The 19,518-nt window shown below is 40.4% G+C and overlaps 4 protein-coding genes across 4 annotated transcripts in view; all 4 read right to left on the bottom strand.

The window, feature by feature from the left end:
- mtnr1bb (melatonin receptor 1Bb) overlaps positions 1 to 19,518 on the bottom strand; it is a 137,640-nt gene that overhangs the window by 31,034 nt on the left and 87,088 nt on the right. The gene's annotated exons all lie outside the window — the stretch shown is intronic.
- Positions 111 to 7,881, bottom strand: ilk (integrin-linked kinase). Its single transcript, XM_069721162.1, has 13 exons — positions 7,708 to 7,881; positions 7,073 to 7,231; positions 4,892 to 5,057; positions 4,694 to 4,789; positions 4,397 to 4,493; positions 4,198 to 4,281; positions 4,030 to 4,115; positions 3,837 to 3,946; positions 1,903 to 2,030; positions 1,401 to 1,522; positions 1,165 to 1,264; positions 826 to 956; positions 111 to 635 (listed from the first exon to the last, which is right to left on the bottom strand). Exons 2-13 carry the CDS (start codon positions 7,159 to 7,161, stop codon positions 486 to 488), a joined length of 1,359 nt encoding a protein of 452 aa, XP_069577263.1. The 5' UTR covers positions 7,162 to 7,231; positions 7,708 to 7,881; the 3' UTR covers positions 111 to 485.
- On the bottom strand, positions 9,775 to 12,741 carry timm10b (translocase of inner mitochondrial membrane 10 homolog B (yeast)). Its single transcript, XM_069722609.1, has 3 exons — positions 12,450 to 12,741; positions 12,258 to 12,353; positions 9,775 to 10,967 (listed from the first exon to the last, which is right to left on the bottom strand). The coding sequence occupies exons 1-3, from the start codon at positions 12,474 to 12,476 to the stop codon at positions 10,326 to 10,328; spliced, it is 765 nt and encodes a 254-aa protein (XP_069578710.1). The 5' UTR covers positions 12,477 to 12,741; the 3' UTR covers positions 9,775 to 10,325.
- On the bottom strand, positions 13,949 to 18,539 carry LOC138634509 (uncharacterized). The gene is made up of 6 exons (XM_069721492.1): positions 18,436 to 18,539; positions 17,593 to 17,700; positions 17,415 to 17,457; positions 17,104 to 17,225; positions 16,721 to 16,779; positions 13,949 to 15,757 (listed from the first exon to the last, which is right to left on the bottom strand). Exons 1-6 carry the CDS (start codon positions 18,449 to 18,451, stop codon positions 15,251 to 15,253), a joined length of 855 nt encoding a protein of 284 aa, XP_069577593.1. The 5' UTR covers positions 18,452 to 18,539; the 3' UTR covers positions 13,949 to 15,250.

The following is a 19,518-nucleotide window of genomic DNA, read 5'->3' as shown; positions in this document are numbered from 1 at the left end:
ATTTTGAAAAATGTCCAGCAAGTGGAAAAGATTTACAGTATGTAAACACGTGTACGTAGTGTACCACAAAAGGAAGACGATCTCTCAAAATAAAAGAACAAGGATTTGTCATAAATATAAAACATTTATTGCATTGGCAATCGCTAACGTGTATAAAAGCACTGATTCTATACACATTTCTTTGGATCTGTTTCTGTCGAACTCGTCACTGAATATAATCCACACTCGATTAAAACATTAGCTGATATTTCAGTGATCCCGTTTCAGACATAAGAAAAGAGCGACAAAAGCACAAGAACATTTAAACCTCAAATTTAACTTATACAAGAAAAGCAATATCATACTTAGTGTTTGAACTGTGTGTAGCTTGAGTGGTTTCTGGCATTATTTACAGTGGCCTAGCAGATACATGACTGAAGTGAAGATAAAGAGTGGTTTGATGATAAAACATGATAACAGAAGTTGGACAAAATGCTGCTAAACATTCACTTGTCTTGCATCTTCTCTAGGATGGGGACGATCATGTCAAACTTGGGTCTCTTGGCCGGGTCTTCGTTCATGCAGAGCCTCATCAGCTTACAGATATGAGGTGAAATCCCCGGTGGAATGGTTGGCCGAAGACCCTCGAGAGCAACCTGAGCAAAGGGGAAGGGGAGTTAAAATATCTGTAAAATGCTGTGAGACATCCCAAACACAGAAACCTGTAAAAGCGTCGGGATATTTTGGAGGTGTGGGCTTTACGCATTTGCTGTTGTGCTTCCGAGACATGTGGGCATGAACATACGGTACGAGCTCTGTGGGTAGCTAGATGCTGCGCCCATTTACCTTCATGCCTATCTCCATCTGTGAGAGATCAGCGAAGGGGACTTCACGGGTAACTAGTTCCCACAGTAACACAGCAAAGCTCCACATGTCGGCGGATCTTCTGTTGATGTCTTCAGGCCTCTTCTGCAGGGCTGAAGGAAAATAATGAACATAACCATATACAACTCTCCTTTTTTATTGTGCAACGCGGCCATATGAACAGCATGACTACCACTGAACTGGGACTAAATTATACAGTACAGTATGTTCCTGACTGAATGACTCATAAAGTCTAATGGAGCAGGAAGCAGGTGGGGATGAGGGGAACAAAGAGGAGGGGGGAAAAAAAGGAATAAATACCTTCAGGGGCCATCCATGCTGGAGAGTACATACGACCAGGACACTGGAAGGAGAACTTAGCATCCGCCATACTTATTCTGGCTGTCATGTCCTCATCAATCTGCAGATTAACCACATCAGTTTGTTACTCATCAAATATGACGCTGGTGAATGAGCCACAGGATCAGGAACTTTAAAGTTTATAATTGGGGTTGCTCATACTTCATTGGTAAAAAAACAGTAGAACATTTTCTTACCATGACGTGCTTACTGTTGAGGCAAAGCCGGGAAACCATGGGCTCTAAGGTGTGGAGGAAAGCCATGCCGCTGGCAATGTCCAATGCAAACTTCACGGCTTGGCTTTGGTCGACTACCAGAGCTGAGGAAGAAGACAAAGAAGACAAAGACAGAGGAGGACAGGAGAGGAAAGTTTTACCTCATTGAGAAAGAAATGCAGCAATACAGACGTCTAAATGTCATCTAACCGACTGACTGAATAAAAAGGTGTAAGAGACAGAAACAGTGAGGGAGTGTGCATATGGACAGACAGAGAGGTGAAACTGGGACTGGATGTTTTATCTGGCATTTATTTGTTGTAAATCTGTGTAATTCTCAGATTTGTCAGTCACATGTATGGAACTGCACAGCAAACTGGAGTCTCGTCAACCCCTCAGTCATTCATGCTTTGGGGCTGTGACCAACCTTAATGCAAATTTCAGATATTTTCTTTTCACAGGCAGATGAATGCAAATTACTTACTAGTGCCCTGGTGGAGGATGTTGTAGAGGGATCCGTATGGCATGTAGTGGGTAATGATGATTGGGTGAGGGGACGGAGGTGATTGACAGGCCCCGAGAACAGGCAGAATGTTTGGATGAGAAAAGATCCTTTGCAGAAACAATAAAAAGAAAAATGTCATTTTTACTAATGTTAACAAGATAATAAAAGTAAATCATTATACATTCTTTTAATAAGCGATCAACAAATTATAATGGGAGGAAATTCCATTTAAGAACATTAAGACATATCCTGGAAGCTTGTTCTCAATGAAGAAAACTCCTCATGAATCATGTTATTATACACCACGTTTGTATCATCTGCGGCCCTTTAAAGATAACATGAGCGGTACTTTTCAGCTTTCATCATCTGAAGTTCTTTAATTTTTTTAAAAGATGTACGATTTTATATTACAGCTGAATTTTTCAGCGCACTCATCCTAAGTACTTTTATGTTGGCATCAATACCTTAATAAAGGGCAAGAACTGAAGCCAACATGAAAGCACACCGCCAAGATCTTCCTATTGTGCTCTGAGACCTCCTGGCTCGTATTCTTTCACTTGGCTTTCTCTATAGTTTCCCTCCCCTTTGTTTGTCTTCTAGTTTTTCTTCTCCCCAAAGGAAGATCTGAGGTTGGTGAGGCCGACTAAACGTGAACAGGATGAGTCATAAAGGTAACATGCTTTCCTTTACGTTGTGTTTTGCTTGTCTGATCCATACTATTCAGTGTGATGCCATGATACTTTTGAGTAGCTCCATTGGAATGTTTTCACAACATAGCCATAATTATGTTACTATTGTTTTAATGAATGCTGAGGCCCTGTGACCCAGCCGAAACCTGTCGTAACATGTCTTGTATGGTTTGACATTTTGGCACACCAGGATTTCCCAAATACAGCCTCTACTTGGGCGGCCCACCCCGGTAGATTAAGACCTACCCAGGTAGATTAAGACCTACCCAGGTAGATTAAGACTCACCCAGGTAGATTAAGACCTACCCAGGTAGATTAAGACTCACCCCGGTAGATTAAGACCTACCCAGGTAGATTAAGACCCACCCAGGTAGATTAAGACCTACCCAGGTAGACAATTTAGGTGAAATCTTAAATTAGCACGACCTAGTTTACTCGTTTTAGACTACCAAATATTTAGTCATACACCTGCCTGAGTTGCTGAGTAGGGATTACAGGTTTGCCTGTTCCCAGCTGCCGAGCTAAGACCTACCAATGGCCTGCGATTGAGGTGTTTAGGGAAAATCTGTCAACTGTAGCTGCTAACGATAGCCTGCATGCGAGGCATCTAGGGATCATCTAGAAATTGTAGCTAGTGTTAATAATGACAAATAGGACTGAAAAGTAAGGTTTCAATTTTACTTGATGAATTGCATTTCGTGTTGTAATGGGCCTCATGTTTGCTGTGACAGAAGGAGGTTTGTGGAATTTGTTTTTCACATTGTAGAGAACACAGCACATGATAAACAGCTGCTGATGACGACTTCACCACAACACCAACCAAAAACAATTTCTATGACCACTACCAATTAAAAATGCCTCTACTTGTTGCACAAGAATCGTGCACCAGATCCTGAATGGCCGCTGACCTCCACATCAATCAATCAAATCCATCCTCATACCAGGACTGTGTTTACCAGGGCGTGATAGTGAGTCCAAATGTTCATGGACTCTATATAACTCAGGCAAACAGGCTTTACAAATAAGCAATCAAAATAAAAAACTGCTGACCAAATGTAGGTCAGTTAAGGTGAGCAAGCAGATTCACATAATGTGACCCCATGACACCCACACGTTAATAACTATGACACTGTTATTCTGAGCAGAGGCACTCAAAGAAAGACGGTAAAAGGGCCGATCACCCCGATGACTTTTTCATAGTTAGAATGCTAATGTGTAAATTACCGGAGTTTTGGATGCTCCTCGTTGAAGTCTCTGCTCTTCCTGGTGGTCCAGTCTCTCACCTGGAGCACCTTCACAACAATCTCATCCCCTTGCCACCGACCCTGCCATAACTACAAACAGAGCACATAGTCCAGTAAACAACTGGGAGCAGAAAAAGACTGGCACACAGCAGTGAAGAAGGAGTGCCGCTCACCTCTCCAGACTGATTTTCATTGATCTTTGCCAGGAGCGAAAGCTGCTTAAAATCAATACCAGCCTGCTTGTTGAGGGTACCATTACCTAAAAGAGCAAAACCATAAATAATATAGCACACATCTTGATTTCAAATTATGCTTTCTCCTGTTTATGAAATGCTACTCACGAGGTCGTGTTCGCATGGTGCCCTTCCAGAACGTTTCCTTGTATGGGACTTTGGTCATACTCTGGCCCATTTTCTCTGCTTTCTCTAAATAACAAAAAATAAAAGGGAGTGTTTTTTTCTATTTTTCCAGATAAAATGATCTTCTTTTTGTAGGAAACAGCCTGTCAGTGTGTTCAAATTCCCACAAATGACCTCTGACCTTGTAGCAGCTGTCTTAGGTGGGGTTTGGCCTTGTCCAGAGGTGTTTGTCCATACCTGTTACATACACACACCTGGGCACCACTGGCCACCAAGTCCTACAAAAGATAGATTAAACATTAAACTCTTCAATGCACAGGTGAGAATTTAAGCATTATGTGTTGCATTAAATGTACAGACACTGGGAGCAGTCCGAGCATTACAAAATAAAAAAAGAGCCCTGCAGTGGCCATTTCTCCCCAGAGGAGGGCCTTTCAAGCCAACAGCTGACACCAAAGGAAGTACCACTATACTGCACCTCTGCCACTTCATCCTGGCCCCAGAAGCAGCCGTAGTGGAGTGGGGTGTTTCCGTGCTCGTTGACTGTGTTGGGGTCCGCTTTGCACTGAATCAGCTGGCATCCACAGGTCATAAAGTTAGATCAAACTGGACCACAGAGCAAGATTTCTCTGCTAAATGGAAACAACACATGCACTGAGTGTCTGAGTGTGTGTACCTTCGCCACGATGTCTCTGTGTCCATGACTGGCTGCAAGATGTAATGGCGTATCGTCTCCGCGGTTCATCACATTAATACGAGCGCCTCTCATGATGAGCATGTCAACAACACCACTCCTCCCCTCCCTACATGCCCAGTGGAGGGGGCTGAAGCCATGGTCATCACTACAACACAACATAAACAGAGTATGAGGAGCAAAGAAGCTGTGATAAACTTACTGAATGTGACCAGAATATATATTATAAGATGACAGTATTTGGAGCTGAAGGGATACTTGTTGTCTTCAAGAGAATGTAGAAGACTGCTGGTGGGCTCTCTTAACGACACAGCTGACAAAATACTATCTATGTGGCTCTCTCTTTGACACACAGTGTCACAGGTTCGCACACCCACCAGCTACTAATCTTTATTTAGACTTAAGCACATACTTCTTTGCTTTGCCTGCAGCGTATACCCATCTAATGACTGACCCGGTGATAAATATGTCTGTGCAAGCTGGAATGCCTGCTAACATAACGCAAACAGTCCCAGCGTATACAGCACTGCCGCAGTCTACAAAGAGCCAGACTATCACCTCCGTGTGACTGGCCCCTTCACCCAAGTGAGCCTCTTTTTGCATTACCTGACCCCGAGGCAGCTGCTGCTATGGGCTTCTCCCAGCTCCCTGCAAAGCCACAAACTATAGCCTGTAGGAAATAGCTTCAGTACTAGCTCACACTAAAGTGAAATAGCAGTTTTAGGCACATTCACTGTAAATTCTCATCCAGCAGTGTGGACAGACAGTTCATAGTCTGACCAACCCTGTGGGCTATAAAAAGTAACGGGGGCGAAAAAAAAACTCAGGAATGACGGGGTGGAAAATACACAGTGGAATCCTGAGCTTCACATTCTCTCCAAGTCTCTCTCTCTTTTTTTTTCTTTTTTTTTTTATGTGTCATGTGTCTTCCTGTGTCACTCGCGTCTGAGAGAAGATCCTAAATGACATTTAATGTTTCTCAATGGACGCACTCTCCAGCTCTGATTTATTGCATCAAAAGTGGAGGAGAAAAACACAAACAATATATTTTCCCAACAGAATACAACACATTTATTACACATTATTGAATATTCTCAAAAGGAAAAAGGGGGCGGGCCCACATAGCTGAGCCTCCTCGGAGTCATAGGAGGCCTCCAGCCTAATGACTGGTCTCTCAGATGTTTATGTGGGACTTGCCGCTCCTGCTGCCTGAGAAGCTCTGTCAGCGAGGGCTTGGCCCTGTATGGAGCTGAACAGAGGAAATGGTTCTGGCTGCTGCGTGGTTGGCTCGCAGCTCGCAGCTCGCAAGCCCTCAAAGTCAACGTCAACAAACTGCACATATATGGCCTGGCCCAAGAATGAGATAACCGAGGTCTTTAGCAGTGAGGTATTCTAGTTCCTTTTGAGTAGAGAAATTATGTAAAAAGGCAGAAGTGATAAGTAGATCCAAAACAATCATACAAATACATTATAAATTAATATTTACCACTTATATTTTGATTACTTTAAATCACAATTGTAATAGACAGGGAAATCCTTAAAGTAGCTGTTTTGTTGGCCCAACAGTATGAAGTTTAAACAGATTATCTGAATAAATCACGTCATGTTGATTAATTTTCTATTAACAAAAAACATCTACTAGTTGTCTGTGCTTTTCCGCACACTTTTAAGTTATATTATAATGTCTGAGTTATAATGTCACCACACAACCTCTACCAAATCACCCACTGCTTTTATACACAGTTTTTGTGGATGACATCATAAGAAGCAAAGGCGGGGGAAAAAAAAAAAGTGGACTGGAATAACTGCAGCTGAGTGATGATCAGAAGTACTTGTAGGGAGAGCACAATATGGAAACTATTTAACCACCTCTAATGTGCCAAGGATCACTTTGTGTACACACACACACACACACACACACACACACACACACACACACACACACACACACACACACACACACACACACACACACACACACACACACTGCAGCACAGAATCATCGACCTTCCATACAAAATGTAGTGTTTTCAATCAAGTTAACCCTGATCATGGGACTGCCTTTCTTCATCATTGCTCATTACACTACAGATACTTTCTAACATCCAGGAGAAGACAGTCAGTCCGCCCACAGGCATCTTCAAAGCTGATTTGGCCGCTTACCCCAAGTTGAGGTCATTCTCTGTGTTGTCCAACCACAGACGAACAGCCACAGAGTTCCCTTCTCGACATTGTGTGAAGATGTCATCCATGGCTATGCTGTAGGTCCACTGCTTGCTCTTTCAATCTCTTTTAAAATCAGGAACATAGAGCCTGTGAAAGCTGATGAAGAAAGAGTCCTTGAACAGTTTGTTTGTTCTTTCCTCCTGAACAACAAGTAAACATGAGGTTTTGCACATCTTCCAGCAGGTAATCTTTCTTTCAATAGGCTGATTGTGATGGAAATGTTCATAATAGTAGTTCCACACTTTCATTTTTAATAGTAGACCAATCTTAAAGTCAGAGGTTTTTTCTAGGATTTTGCTGTAACTTTACACACTCTGCTACACAAACAAATAAAACAGCTGGCCAGAGTACTGACAAATTAAATTAGGATGTAAAGGACCTAAATAAGTGAACTTTCCCACATTTCCTCTCGGCTTTATCTACCCTCCGTTGAATCGGATGGGCTGGCCTATTGGATCACTTTGAAATCTATTGTTAAAAAGTCAATGCTAAGGCCACAACAAAACGCCCCACCAGCAAAGAACACAAAACTATAAAACACACTCAAAAAGAAACGTGATTATAATCCTTACCAGCTTCTACACGATCGATTTCTTGTCGGTTTCTTTCTCTTTTTTTCTTTTTTTTTTTTCTCCTTCTTCCTTCTGAAAGTCTGCCGTCTCCTCAAACGTAAGAGCAGGGACTGGCCGGTGGGAGTCCACGCCCCGCTCCTCGGAGCTGATGTGGGCTACTGCAGGGGAGAAGTTATACAGAAGAGCACTAGTACTGGCACACATTATACCGGGAAACCTCCTGCTGGAGGCAATGCAGCGGTGCAGCTCCCAGCGGCGTAACTCCTCGGGCCGGACATACCTCCACACAGAGGTCAGGTGCGGCGGACAGATTTGTTTTACTTTATCATGATAGGCAGTTTTTATATTGCGGAAGTACAGCATTCCATCATTCTGAGTCAACAGACACATTTTCCCGAAATAATAATAAAAAATACTAAACTAATGATGGCACTACTGGGCTATTCAAACTCAATAACAAGAGAGACAGATATGAAGATCGCTGAGGGCCGCACAGAATTAATTGCTAAAACGAACTATTAATGTTAATAGATTCATCCGATATGGAATAAACTAATCAAGCACATGTCTTTTATGGAATCAATTTCAGACCGCAAAATAGAAAATGTTTAATTCCCAGGCCTGTCTGTTTTTTATTATAAATCAGGAATAATATTACTGATTTCAATTTGATTCAGTATTACTGCTTCAGTTTCAAGGTCCTTGTTTTGTGCATGCTGGCTCACAGTCACAATTATTGGGCCACATGGATGGAGCTGAGCCATATAATCCTTTTAGTAACACTTGTACATTACCTACTATGACACGTAAAGTATCTGCTGTGTGAAATGCTTGTTCATGTCGCATTCAAGCCTGACTGATGTGGAGTTTTGGCCAATATTGATGTCAAAGTTGAAGAAATCTGACAATGTTCTTTTTTTTTTTTTTTTACATAAACACTTTTGTTCAGGATCCCATTAATTTGGTTCTTAAGGAAAATGTCACCAAAACATTAGGATGTTTACCAGTTGAAAACATTGGCTGATATGTTGGTTGGCATCAATACAGTAATGCGACAGCAATATATGCAAAAAAAACCCTGAGGTTCTATAGTTTTGTTGACTGTCCTCAGACTATTCTGACAGGTGATAACTCACACATCATTTTTTTTTTTTGCCAATTCATAACTGTAAAGTGCCACACAGGAAGACTGATGATCCCCAATTACTCCAAGAGACCGTGCTGAAATATTACACAAAAAATGATTTATATTCCATGTGCCGCTATAAACTTACCACATCCGCTTTCTTCAACGACCTGGTTTTTGACAGGGCCGATAAATCTCATTTGTTCTGACTCTATGGCAAAACAGGGCGAAACAGCTGACTACTACATCATCCAAGCAGCATTAATGTTCATACTCAACCTAAAAAAAATAACTACTTCTACAATTCTTAACCTTCACAGCTGATGTACTGTAACAAAGGTTGTTTTTGAGGTATAAAGCCAGTTGGAGTGCTGTTATAAAATCGTTCATTGGGGCTCTCCTACCGCATTAGAGAGAACGTAACATTGTTGATGCAAAGACAGGAAATGATGGGAAGAGAGATTATGATGTGACAAATGTCATGAACTTGTTTCACACCCACAACACTGACAGCATGTGGCATACGCCCCGCTGCTGCGTAAAGAAATCAGGCAGCAGTATAGCTTTTAATGATTTAAACAATTCTATGTAGCATGTTGTGACAGGAAGATTTTAAATAAAGAAAACATGTAAAAAAAAGAACAAAAACATAAAGTTATAAACTCGTTTGATTATTGAAGATGGTGTTGTTTTTGATTTTACAGCATCCTCTTTCAAAACAAATCAGGACTGTGTTTTAGTCACTATCGGACTGAGCCGTCCCAGCTTCATTAAAAAATTGCCGAGTTGTCCTCAGTCCAAAGCTGCAGACTGCTGAGTGAACCCTGCAGAGCTCTGACTGACAATAATACTGCAGTTACTAAAATCACTTTTCAACCTCACAAACAACATCCTGTTTCTGCCTCTCATCACCAAACAATAAATCATTTTACACTTTCGAGTTTTCTGATAGTTTTTATTTGACATATTTTCAATACTGTGTCAGAAATTACTGCTATTTTCTAACATGAGACATTCTTGACTTCTCTCACCATAGTGGTTCAGATTATATTCCTGCTAGATCACAGACCAAAATTGTTACTCATGATTTTTTTTCAGCAATAATGAAGGTTTTTAAATTTGTTTACATGAGGGTAGAAAAAAAAAAGACAGACTTAAAGTGACAAGTCACAAGTTAACATAGCCAAATGTGTTTTTTTCTTTTCATTTGTTTTTGCAGGAAGACACCTGAAAAGATTTTTAATTTACAACATGAAAACAATAGTAAATGGCAACATTAAAGAGACTGCAGTTGGTGTGTTATGACACAATATCACACTGTTGATAGCAGCTGTTAAGAAATTGACATAATGTAATAATATATGCCAATCCATTGATCAATTCCCAATGAGGTCGGTCAATGACAGGCTATTTATCTGGTCTCAGCTGTTTGTGGTGGGAGTTGGGACCATGTCACAGTTTCACCACTTGCTCTGAAGCAGACTGGCCATCACTACTGGCCTGTTGGCGGGGGAACCTCCGAGTTTCTCTCCTGGCCTGACAGCGTCTCCAATTTAGACACTGTAGGTGCTACTGCTAACACTGGTACATCCACCGGTAAAGACGCTGGTTTAGACGGCACAAACAAAGGCGCCGCACTCGCAGAATCAATTCGGGCACCAGCCAGTGGCGGCTGAGAAATTCCTGCTGTATATAAAGGTCCATTGCCAGCTTCATTAAGCATCGAGGGATTTACGGTTTCCGTCGTAGGTGTGAGTGGTGGGGCAGCTGATAATGCGACTTTTGTGACTGTTGTGGATTTGGGTGCAGCAGCATCCAGCTCAGCTGAAAAATCTAATCCCGCAGGCTTTAAGACTGAGCCATGAACCTCTGCGCCAACATCAGCTGCTGAGGGAGTGAAGAGTGAAGCTACTTGTTGGGGTGGAGATTGAAATGCTGGTGAAGCCTCTGTGGTTGCGGCCCCAACAGCTCCAGATGTTGCTGCTGCCTCTGCTGCCTTGGCATACTCCGCAGCCTTGCTTTCCATCTCCTCCATTCGGCGCTGCACCATCCGCGGCATCAGCTGCACATAGGTGCCCATCAGGCGATGGTTTGAGCGAATGAGCTTCCCGGCACAGCTGTCCACACAGCGCTCCTGAACGAATGAACACACACACACACACACACACACACACACACACACACACACACACACACACACACACACACACACACACACACACACACACACAATCGGAGGTAGTGAGTAAATAACGATTAATAATATTTACAACTGTCGTCAAAGGAACATGAAGCTGCTTGGAGATGATCTTACAGTCTTCACCATTAACATGATTGTCCATAATTTTCTTTCTGATCTTCTCAGACAACTTTTTGCTTTGTTTCCTCTTCCGTTTCTTATCATCGTCTTCACCACGCTGACCATGGCGCAGAGTGATCACTTTTCTCTATTTACACAAGCTAAATGACTGATTACAAGACTGAAGAAGGGCCAGACTCGACTCCATCTCCTGAGAAGACCGAGGTCCTTCGGGGTCGGAAGGACTCTGCTGAGGACATTCTACGACACCGTGGTGGCGTCGGCCATCTTCTGTGCAGCGGTCTGCTGGAGCCGTGCAGGCACAGAGACGGACAGGAGACGACTGACCGAGTCTGTCCTGGACAGTCCTCTGGACTCCATAGAGGAGGTGGGTGAGAGGAGGACGTTGTTGGCCAAGCTGACATCAATCATGGACAACACCTCTCACTCTCCATGAGACCGTAGGAGCTTTCAGCAGCTCCTTCAGTGGCAGACTGCTGCACCACCGGTGTAGGAAAGAGGGCGACCGCAGGTGGTCTGTCAAGACTGTTCAACACCAGCCTAAAATAATGAAGCACTGCATGTCAGAGCACCTGGCACATTTCTTTTGTTTTCATTCCAAGTTGTAGTTATTTACTTTTGTATTTAAAGTTTGTGTTTATTTATTCATTGGTCTTACTTTTTCAAAAAAAAGAAAGTTTTTATCAATCTTTTTTCTTTTTATTATTGTATACGTATTTGTAATTATTTGTTATTGTATGCACCTTTTTTTCTTTTTTGTTTCCATACTGCTGTGACGACATTTCCCCACAGTGGGATTAATAAAGTTCTATCTATCTATCTATCTATCTATCTATCTATCTATCTATCTATCTATCTATCTATCTATCTATATTTTTTCTGGGGGTACCAACAAGTCTGTTAAGGTCATTTTCGAAGTCTTTGTAAAACCAGCAGTAATTGATCTTTTCCCACACTTTCCTTGCTGTAGTCTGTCACATACCAATGTACAACATACAATGTCACACTTAGACAACAGGTGGTTTTCACCTTCGTGACAGTGGTGGTGACGTGCAACGCTGTGACACGTCATTAAATATGAATTGTGCTTTCCGGTGTCCGTACCTCGTCCATCGTGAGGTTTCTGTAGTTGAAGTTGCTGGTGCATCGCTGGAAGCAGATTTCAGTCATGCGGTTGTAAACCAGAAGGAAATCCCGGAGCTGCGGGACACATAACCGTTCAAAGTCAAGCTGCGCTCTTTTACATACATATATATATATATATATATCCCTCATGTAGCTGTTAATGAGACTTACATTTCTCATCTGCTGGTCTGGATCCATCACAAATTCCGTCTGAAGTTGTCGACTGGTGAGCTAATATGCTAACATGAGAGCTAGTCAGCTAAAGGAACACACTAAATTACGGTCTTTCCAATTTTTGGACAATCTGAAGTGACTGAAGGCACGATTCCGCAGGCTGTGGTTTACATGTGGGCTGGATGGTTCCGCTAATTGTTTTCAAAATGAACCGGTTCAGGTGATGAATTAAAAAGGCATGACTTTCACACGGACGCTGCCATGTTCGTAACAAAGATCGTCTCAGCCCGTGAAGAGGTATCACTTGGTGAAAAAAAAAACGGCTCCCTTTTCCGGTTTACGAAAGCGGAAGTTCAGTTTTTTGTTTGCAGTCACTTTTTGAAGTTGCATTGTGTAGTTACTGACGATACATTTTATATATAGTTATACGAAGAAATAAGAGTACTTGGTAAGGTTTTGAAAGACTTTTACATTTCCAATAACCCCCCCCCCCCGTTCAAATAGACTGTTACTTTTAGCTGGACCAAGACAGTAGAAGGAACTTAATCTTATTAATCTTATTTTCAAGTGCCCCTTAAGTCAAACATGAAATCATTATGCAATATAAAAAAAAAATTTCTTAAGACATACTAGATAAACTCTTTTGATCGTAACAACCCCGCTAAATGAATCGTTTCAGTGTCCCAATTGGATTCAGTTCACACAATTTGAATTGCCACCAACCTCATTTAAAAGCCTAACCGGAAGTCGAAGTCGTAAGTCTTCAGTGCGCATGCTCATCCCGCGCAGAATTTCCACCGCATTAATTCGGCCAGCGCGGGAACAGGCAACCTATTTTGAAACTCAGCGTCCTGCGCGAAACATAAGAGTTTTATTTTGCGCTGTTAAGAATTAATCAGCATTGTGTAAACTCATTTGGCAAGAGCTTGAATGCAACGGACGTGCATTTATGTGTAAAAGTCACGCACTATTAATTTAAGTCTCACTGGCATCCCATATAGGGTCTCCGAGTTGCCTTCTGAGAAGTTGTTTCTGAGGTGGAATAATAAGCACAGGTGGAAGTAGATGAAGCAGTTATGTTAATCACATGGCAGCTGCAGAGCCAGCCTCGTGGTCTTCCTGGAGCCTGCTCAGGTAAGTGGCAATACATGTCATAAATGTTTGCAGTAGAGGTACAACAAATCAAACTTGGTACGGAGTTGTTTTTCTCCAGAGTATGGATTAAAATAAACAGAGTACATTTTGAGGAACATTGTTATTATGTTATAATTTGGCTTAAACATGTGTTCCTTATTTGTGGGAAACAGAAAAGGTTCATAACTTCCTTGTTCAAGTATCCCTCAGTGCAGTGTGCATTTTTGGGTTTAACTCCATTGAGCACAGCTCTTCTCATGTCATTCAAAAGCACCAGCAACTGAATTTGATTAAATTAAGCAACGACAACAGAAGTACTTTTGTGCCAGAATGGAGGCAATCTTTCTTTTTATTACCTTATATAATTTTTTTTACGACTCTTTGTCCTGACATATGCCTTTTTGCTTTTTTGGTTTATCTTTCATTTGCCATAAAAAAAACAAAAAACAAAACGGAAAAGCTTTAGCTCTAATTTACCTGGGTAAAAAATATGCCCCCTTTTTATTGTCACCCAAAACAGCCAAGTAAATATTCCATGCGACCAAGTGAAAGAGCACACAGTAAAATGTATTGCAGGATTCTTGGCAATGGTGGCAGAATAGATACTTATTACAATTTCAGTGGGACTTTTTTTTGAAGGTCTTTATGGAAGCATTAAATATTTTGAAATTTGAAAATGTGTATTTTTTTTCTTCTTCTCATACTCAGATGTGACAGTTACTAGTGGTGTTCAACAGTGACATCCAAAACTCCAGAGGCCAGAAATTAATCCATAGAAGGAAAGTAGGCCACGATCAGCTATGGAAAACCTGTCAACAAACAGTCAGTGTGCTACAGCCCCAGCTGAGTTCACTTCAGAGCTCATTTAGTTCCACTGTGGATAGCAGGGCAGTAAATTATCCTGCCAGAGTGAAGATTACTAGTAAGGGAAATAATCATTTAAGCAAACGGTGCATTAGTTTATAAGTGCAATAGAAAATAAAGGTAATGACCATTATCATAACTTTAAAGTGGAAAATCTTCAGTGGGTGACATTTAGAATATAAAACAATGTGCCCACAGGGAGAGTAAAATTGCCTCACTTATGTCCCACTTAAAGCTTTCCCCTTTTTACTTTGTTTCCTTTTATGTAATCTTCAGTCTTAACATAGCTGAGAGGCAGATTTGCATCTGCTGAGGCAAGAAAAATATCGCCTCTCAGCTCGTGGCTAATGCCTACACCACATGGAAAATAGATGTAAGATTTTTTTTTCTTTTTTTTTTTTTCTATGAGCCATCTGATTATGAGACATCAAAACAGTGGAAGTTGTTTTGGTGTCCTGTGATTATTTGATGTTTTTCATGTCTTTCACAATAATTTGAAAATTTCCACGTGGCCCTTGACCTCTAAATGTCACACACAGAGTTTCCTTTTCCCCTCACATACTATACATTTATTCCATCCTCTGCACAGAAAAGGTAAAGTTTTGTTCCTCTGTTGCTCAACGTGGAGAGTTCAAGAGGTAGTTTGTCTGCATCAGAGGAAATTGCTCAACTCTGCGAGGCTCGTTGAATATTGACGGCAACTTGCAGACGCAGTTATGGACTATAGTTTTATTGGCTTTTTCAGGGTTGGCTGAGAATTCAATTTTAAAACAAGAAAATAGTCTTGACACGATACCTGCCTAATGTTGTTGGTCACTATCACGGCTAAAGCTGCTAAGGAAACGATCGGTGCCGCTCTGAATAGTCTCTGCCTCTGACAGCTGTGTACATACATTCCCATTGCTACCATCTTGTTTAACTTTTCTTTCCTCACTCTCTACATCTCCTCTCCATTCTCTACTTCCCACATCCTCGCGCCTTCTTATACCATCCCAACCCACATTTTCCCTCTCCATGTTTATACACTTCTCCCTTTCTATTTCCTCTGCCTCCTGGGCGATCTGTTGACTGTTCAGGTAGATGCTGCTGTGTGACACCATGGTGCTGGTGTCTCTGGAAGGAAGGCTAGCGTCCGTGTCAGCATCCACCTCCAAGAACGTATTCACGGGAGGCGTGAGGTGGACCGGCAGCTGATCCTGATGCTGGTTCCGTCCCTGCGTCTGGCCTTGCTGATGACGATGCTTCTTCTTGCGTTTCCCGGCAATCTTCAGATCCAACGAGGCGTAATTCAGGTCAGGGTCTAAAGGCTGGTTTCAGACCACACAGACAAAATAAATTAATAAAATAGCTTTTTGGCATTTCTTATGATATTTAAAAAAAACAAATGCTGCTGCACTATGCACCAGTATCTGAGGTCATTTCTCTTGAGTGTGTTCTCATGTATTTGAGTTCTTCTAGTTTATTTTTAGAACATTTTGTGCTCATTGGTTCACAGTTTCATTGACCACAATGTGTCACTGATGTCAACTGCCTTCCGTTTTGAAAGCAAATATGCCAGCATGGGTTTAAACTGTGTGTTTTTAAACAACATTTATGCCATTTGAATATATTTTGTTTAAGTGTGAAGAGAACAATAAGTGTACGAGAATAACTAGGATTTTCCAAATATATTCAAGCAATAGATTTAGATGATGATCATAAACGACTCGTTTTTGTATTTGACCTTGAAGTGCATAATGTGATCATTAGATGTCATGTTTCGTTTTGTAGATGCAAAGCTTTACAGAGAATAAATAATTCAGTCCATCCGAGCATGCATCTGGTGCAAAAATCTTGGTGCAAATCAGGTATAATCAGTAAAAACAAAAACGTCAAGGAGAAATAACCTTGCACCACAGTGCACAGAACCACAACGCATCCTTTTTTCGCTCTGAGATAAAGCTGTCTGTCCGTTCACATGCTTTTAGATGTTTGATGTATAACTTATATTACACCGTACGCAACAACATTATATAGAGTATGAAAACAATGTGAGAATTATTTAAGAACTACATTCATGGAAAAATACATTCAAAGTCCCTACACATGCTATCTAGTGTTTGATAAGTCACAAACATAGCAAAGTACGCAACAACATAACGTACAGTAACTAATAAAAACTATTTCAGAATTATGTAATAAGAAGAAAGTTTGGAAATAGAAAATGACGTACATCCAATGACACAGACTTGCAATGTAGAGATTGTAATGGGCTTACGAGCAGCAGTTACCTTCAAACAATTTTTTCTGCGTTGCATGGTCATCATCTCATAACAGTCCTCCGTAGAACCTGGAGTAAGACACAGTTGTCTTTTTAAAGATTCTTCTACTGACTAAACACTATAAGCAAGGAAGGTTTAAAGGTTTAGCAAAATGCTGTTTTTTTATGCTCTAAAGTTTGACCTGTTTAGAGTTGATCCATGAACTTTCAGCTTGTGTTAATACAGGCTTTGAATGTTTTATGGCCGTATGTGACATTTGTGAAAACATACTAAATACGGAGAAGGTAAATACAATCAACAAACCCTGCACAGTTCATACAAATATGTTTTGCTCTCCACTGAGTCATACCATGGTACTATAGAAACATTTACTGATGTAGGCCTGTGCTCACCTCTGTCTGTACTAATGTTTCCATAGATTGGATTTTCCTGTTGCTCATGATGATTGCGGGGATTTTCTTGCTGCTCTCCATGATTGAGGTCATGAAAATAATGCCCTTCGTTCTGTGACAGTCTTCAATAAGATATGAAAGAACAATTTCACAATCAATTCCCACAGTACGGTGTAACTTGTAGAGAAGAAAATACATGGAAATAATTCTTATTACTTACAATAAACTAATATGTGCAGGACTAAATTATACTTAGCTGACATGCACACATTGTTTAAGCATAATAAAAAAATAAAATACCAACAACATACATTGCTTCTTCAGAAATATTTGGGTAGCAGGATTCATCTGCGTCTGTGAAGAAAATATTTAGCAATTATTAGAACGCCCTGTTGTCTGAGAGAGTAAGAATTAACAGTGACTGCATTAAGAAAGAAAAACAGAAAAAATATATCCCAAACAAATTTGACCTTATGTATTCTACCATACCTCTGCACAAAGCGGCTCTTCTTCTGACACAAAAGATGACATTGAGGCACAAAGAGATCAGCAGGGCCACAGATAACAGCAGCAGACCGATCACTTCAGTTAAACATTCTAAATGACACAAACGCAAAATGCCCATTAATACCTCAAAACATGGAAAGTGAAATGTTTTTTTTAAACATTTGTTACAATTGTTCTTCATACATGTCAATAACAAACAGAAACATAAAAACGGAAAACTAAAAATACATCAGCACTTTTGTGCTGGTGACAAACATACAATGAATTACTCAAACAATATTGAAAAATTCCAGCCCCTGACTTTTAGGATGAGAAATTAAAGAAAAAACTGAAAAAAATGTTATGGGCTTTCTAAAATTATTAGTATATGTTACAGAAAAGTGCATCTCTCATGTCTTACTGCATAAGGAACATCTCGGGTTGTTTTTAGTAACATCTAATCCCCCACAAGAAATTCCTTTTTCCTCATAAATCACAGTTTCACTATAAATGTATTCTAATTTTGGTGTAATTAATAAATAAATCAGTCTATAAGTGTCCTAAATGTGAGATACTACAACAGACAGAGCAATGTATGACTACATACGTGAAAGTTCTGATAGATACCTCCAGTTGTCACTTTCACCTATGATTCTGCCATATTTGTGACACGTGCTTTAAAAAAGATTGACTTTTTATTGTTTTGTAGCGAAAGCAACATTTTGAAGAATTATACTGAGGCTTGCATAAAATATTTCCACACGTATATACAGTGTAGAAATATTAGATTGATGTTTGAAAATCTAAATATAATCTTAAAAATTCCAAAAGTTGTTCAGGTCCTACCTTTTCTGTTTTCCATATTCCAGCTGTCTTGAACAAAACGGGTCGTCGGTGTGACACGGTTGCTGTGAGGCTACGGGACATGACCGTGTGTAATCAGTGAGGTGTGCTACAATGTAGTCTATTTTTACCAGCCTTAGTTACCTCTGCTATCAAAGAGCTTTGAAAGCTCTCTTCAGTTACAAACAGGAAGCAATGTAACCTCATTCTGAGGCACGCAGAATGAGTATTGTATGCCACAGACAATATGATTCCACATAGATCACAGTATTATCATATAAACATGTCACTTATTTATAAATGTTTGTAAATTCAGTTTTAATTCAAACATTGTAAATTAACATTTTTAGGACGGCTACAAACAACCCAAATTATTTAATTTAAAGAACCAGATTCTGAACACAACCTTTAAAACCTAAAACTAAAAGTATTAGACCAAACCCTAAAATACATACTTAAAATTTCCGACCCCCAATGGCGAGTGAGTCACCACAGCCCCATGAAAAAACAAGCACACACCTGAAGTTGGTTTGAGTACAGTACAACAGAGCTTTATACATTATATTGTCTCTGCACAAGAGGCTTCAGAGTTATGTATGTCTAGAATTTATATCTTGCATACAGACAGTACACATTGTGGTTTTGCTAGTGTGGTCGGAAAATCAGAAAACAAACTGCAGTGTGTTAGGTTTCTCAGTACAGCTAAATACGAGTGTGTGTGTGTGTGTGTGTGTGTGTGTGTGTGTGTGTGTGTGTGTGTGTGTGTGTGTGAGAGAGAGAGAGAGAGAGAGAGAGAGAGACAGAATATAAATGTTTGGGAGTAACTAATTTAAGCAGGGTCCACTTGATATATTCTGCAAAATTTTGAAGTACATTTCAGAAGGCTTGCAGGTGATCAATCAAATCAAATAAATTTAATAAATTACATTAATAATAATAATAAATTAATTTAATAAATTAAAAAGCATTAAATTCTCCAAAATATGAAACTTTATATCTGTAACTTTTCCAAAAGCCATTTCTTTTTTGTGTGTTTAATAGCATCAAGTGGTTAGTGAGTGTTTGCCATTTAGCCCATGTGGTTGG

The sequence above is a fragment of the Brachyistius frenatus genome, unplaced genomic scaffold (genome assembly GCF_029030835.1).
Source record: "Brachyistius frenatus isolate BFR_SWC_R1_liver_20210118 unplaced genomic scaffold, ASM2903083v1 Contig_5, whole genome shotgun sequence".
Classification (NCBI taxonomy): Eukaryota; Metazoa; Chordata; class Actinopteri; family Embiotocidae; genus Brachyistius; species Brachyistius frenatus.
The sequence above is the reverse complement of the archived record's forward strand: the minus strand, read 5'-3'. Positions and strand labels throughout refer to the sequence as shown.

Bases quoted from the DNA above. Each gene is read 5' to 3' on its own strand.
- LOC138634509 (XM_069721492.1), bottom strand. The intron at 17,226-17,414 runs GTATGTTGTTGG...ATCTTATTGAAG, and splicing joins AATATTTCTGAAGAAGCAAT to ACTGTCACAGAACGAAGGGC. The intron at 16,780-17,103 runs GTGAGCACAGGC...GTCTTACTCCAG, and splicing joins AAACATTAGTACAGACAGAG to GTTCTACGGAGGACTGTTAT.
- ilk (XM_069721162.1), bottom strand. From the start codon at position 7,161: ATGGATGACATCTTCACACAATGTCGAGAAGGGAACTCTGTGGCTGTT. The intron at 5,058-7,072 runs GTAAGCGGCCAA...GTTGTGTTGTAG, and splicing joins GAGAATGACCTCAACTTGGG to TGATGACCATGGCTTCAGCC. The intron at 4,790-4,891 runs GTACACACACTC...TGTGGATGCCAG, and splicing joins ACAGAGACATCGTGGCGAAG to CTGATTCAGTGCAAAGCGGA.
- timm10b (XM_069722609.1), bottom strand. From the start codon at position 12,476: ATGGATCCAGACCAGCAGATGAGAAAT. The intron at 12,354-12,449 runs GTAAGTCTCATT...TGTGTCCCGCAG, and splicing joins CAGACCAGCAGATGAGAAAT to CTCCGGGATTTCCTTCTGGT. The intron at 10,968-12,257 runs GTACGGACACCG...TCATTCGTTCAG, and splicing joins GAAACCTCACGATGGACGAG to GAGCGCTGTGTGGACAGCTG.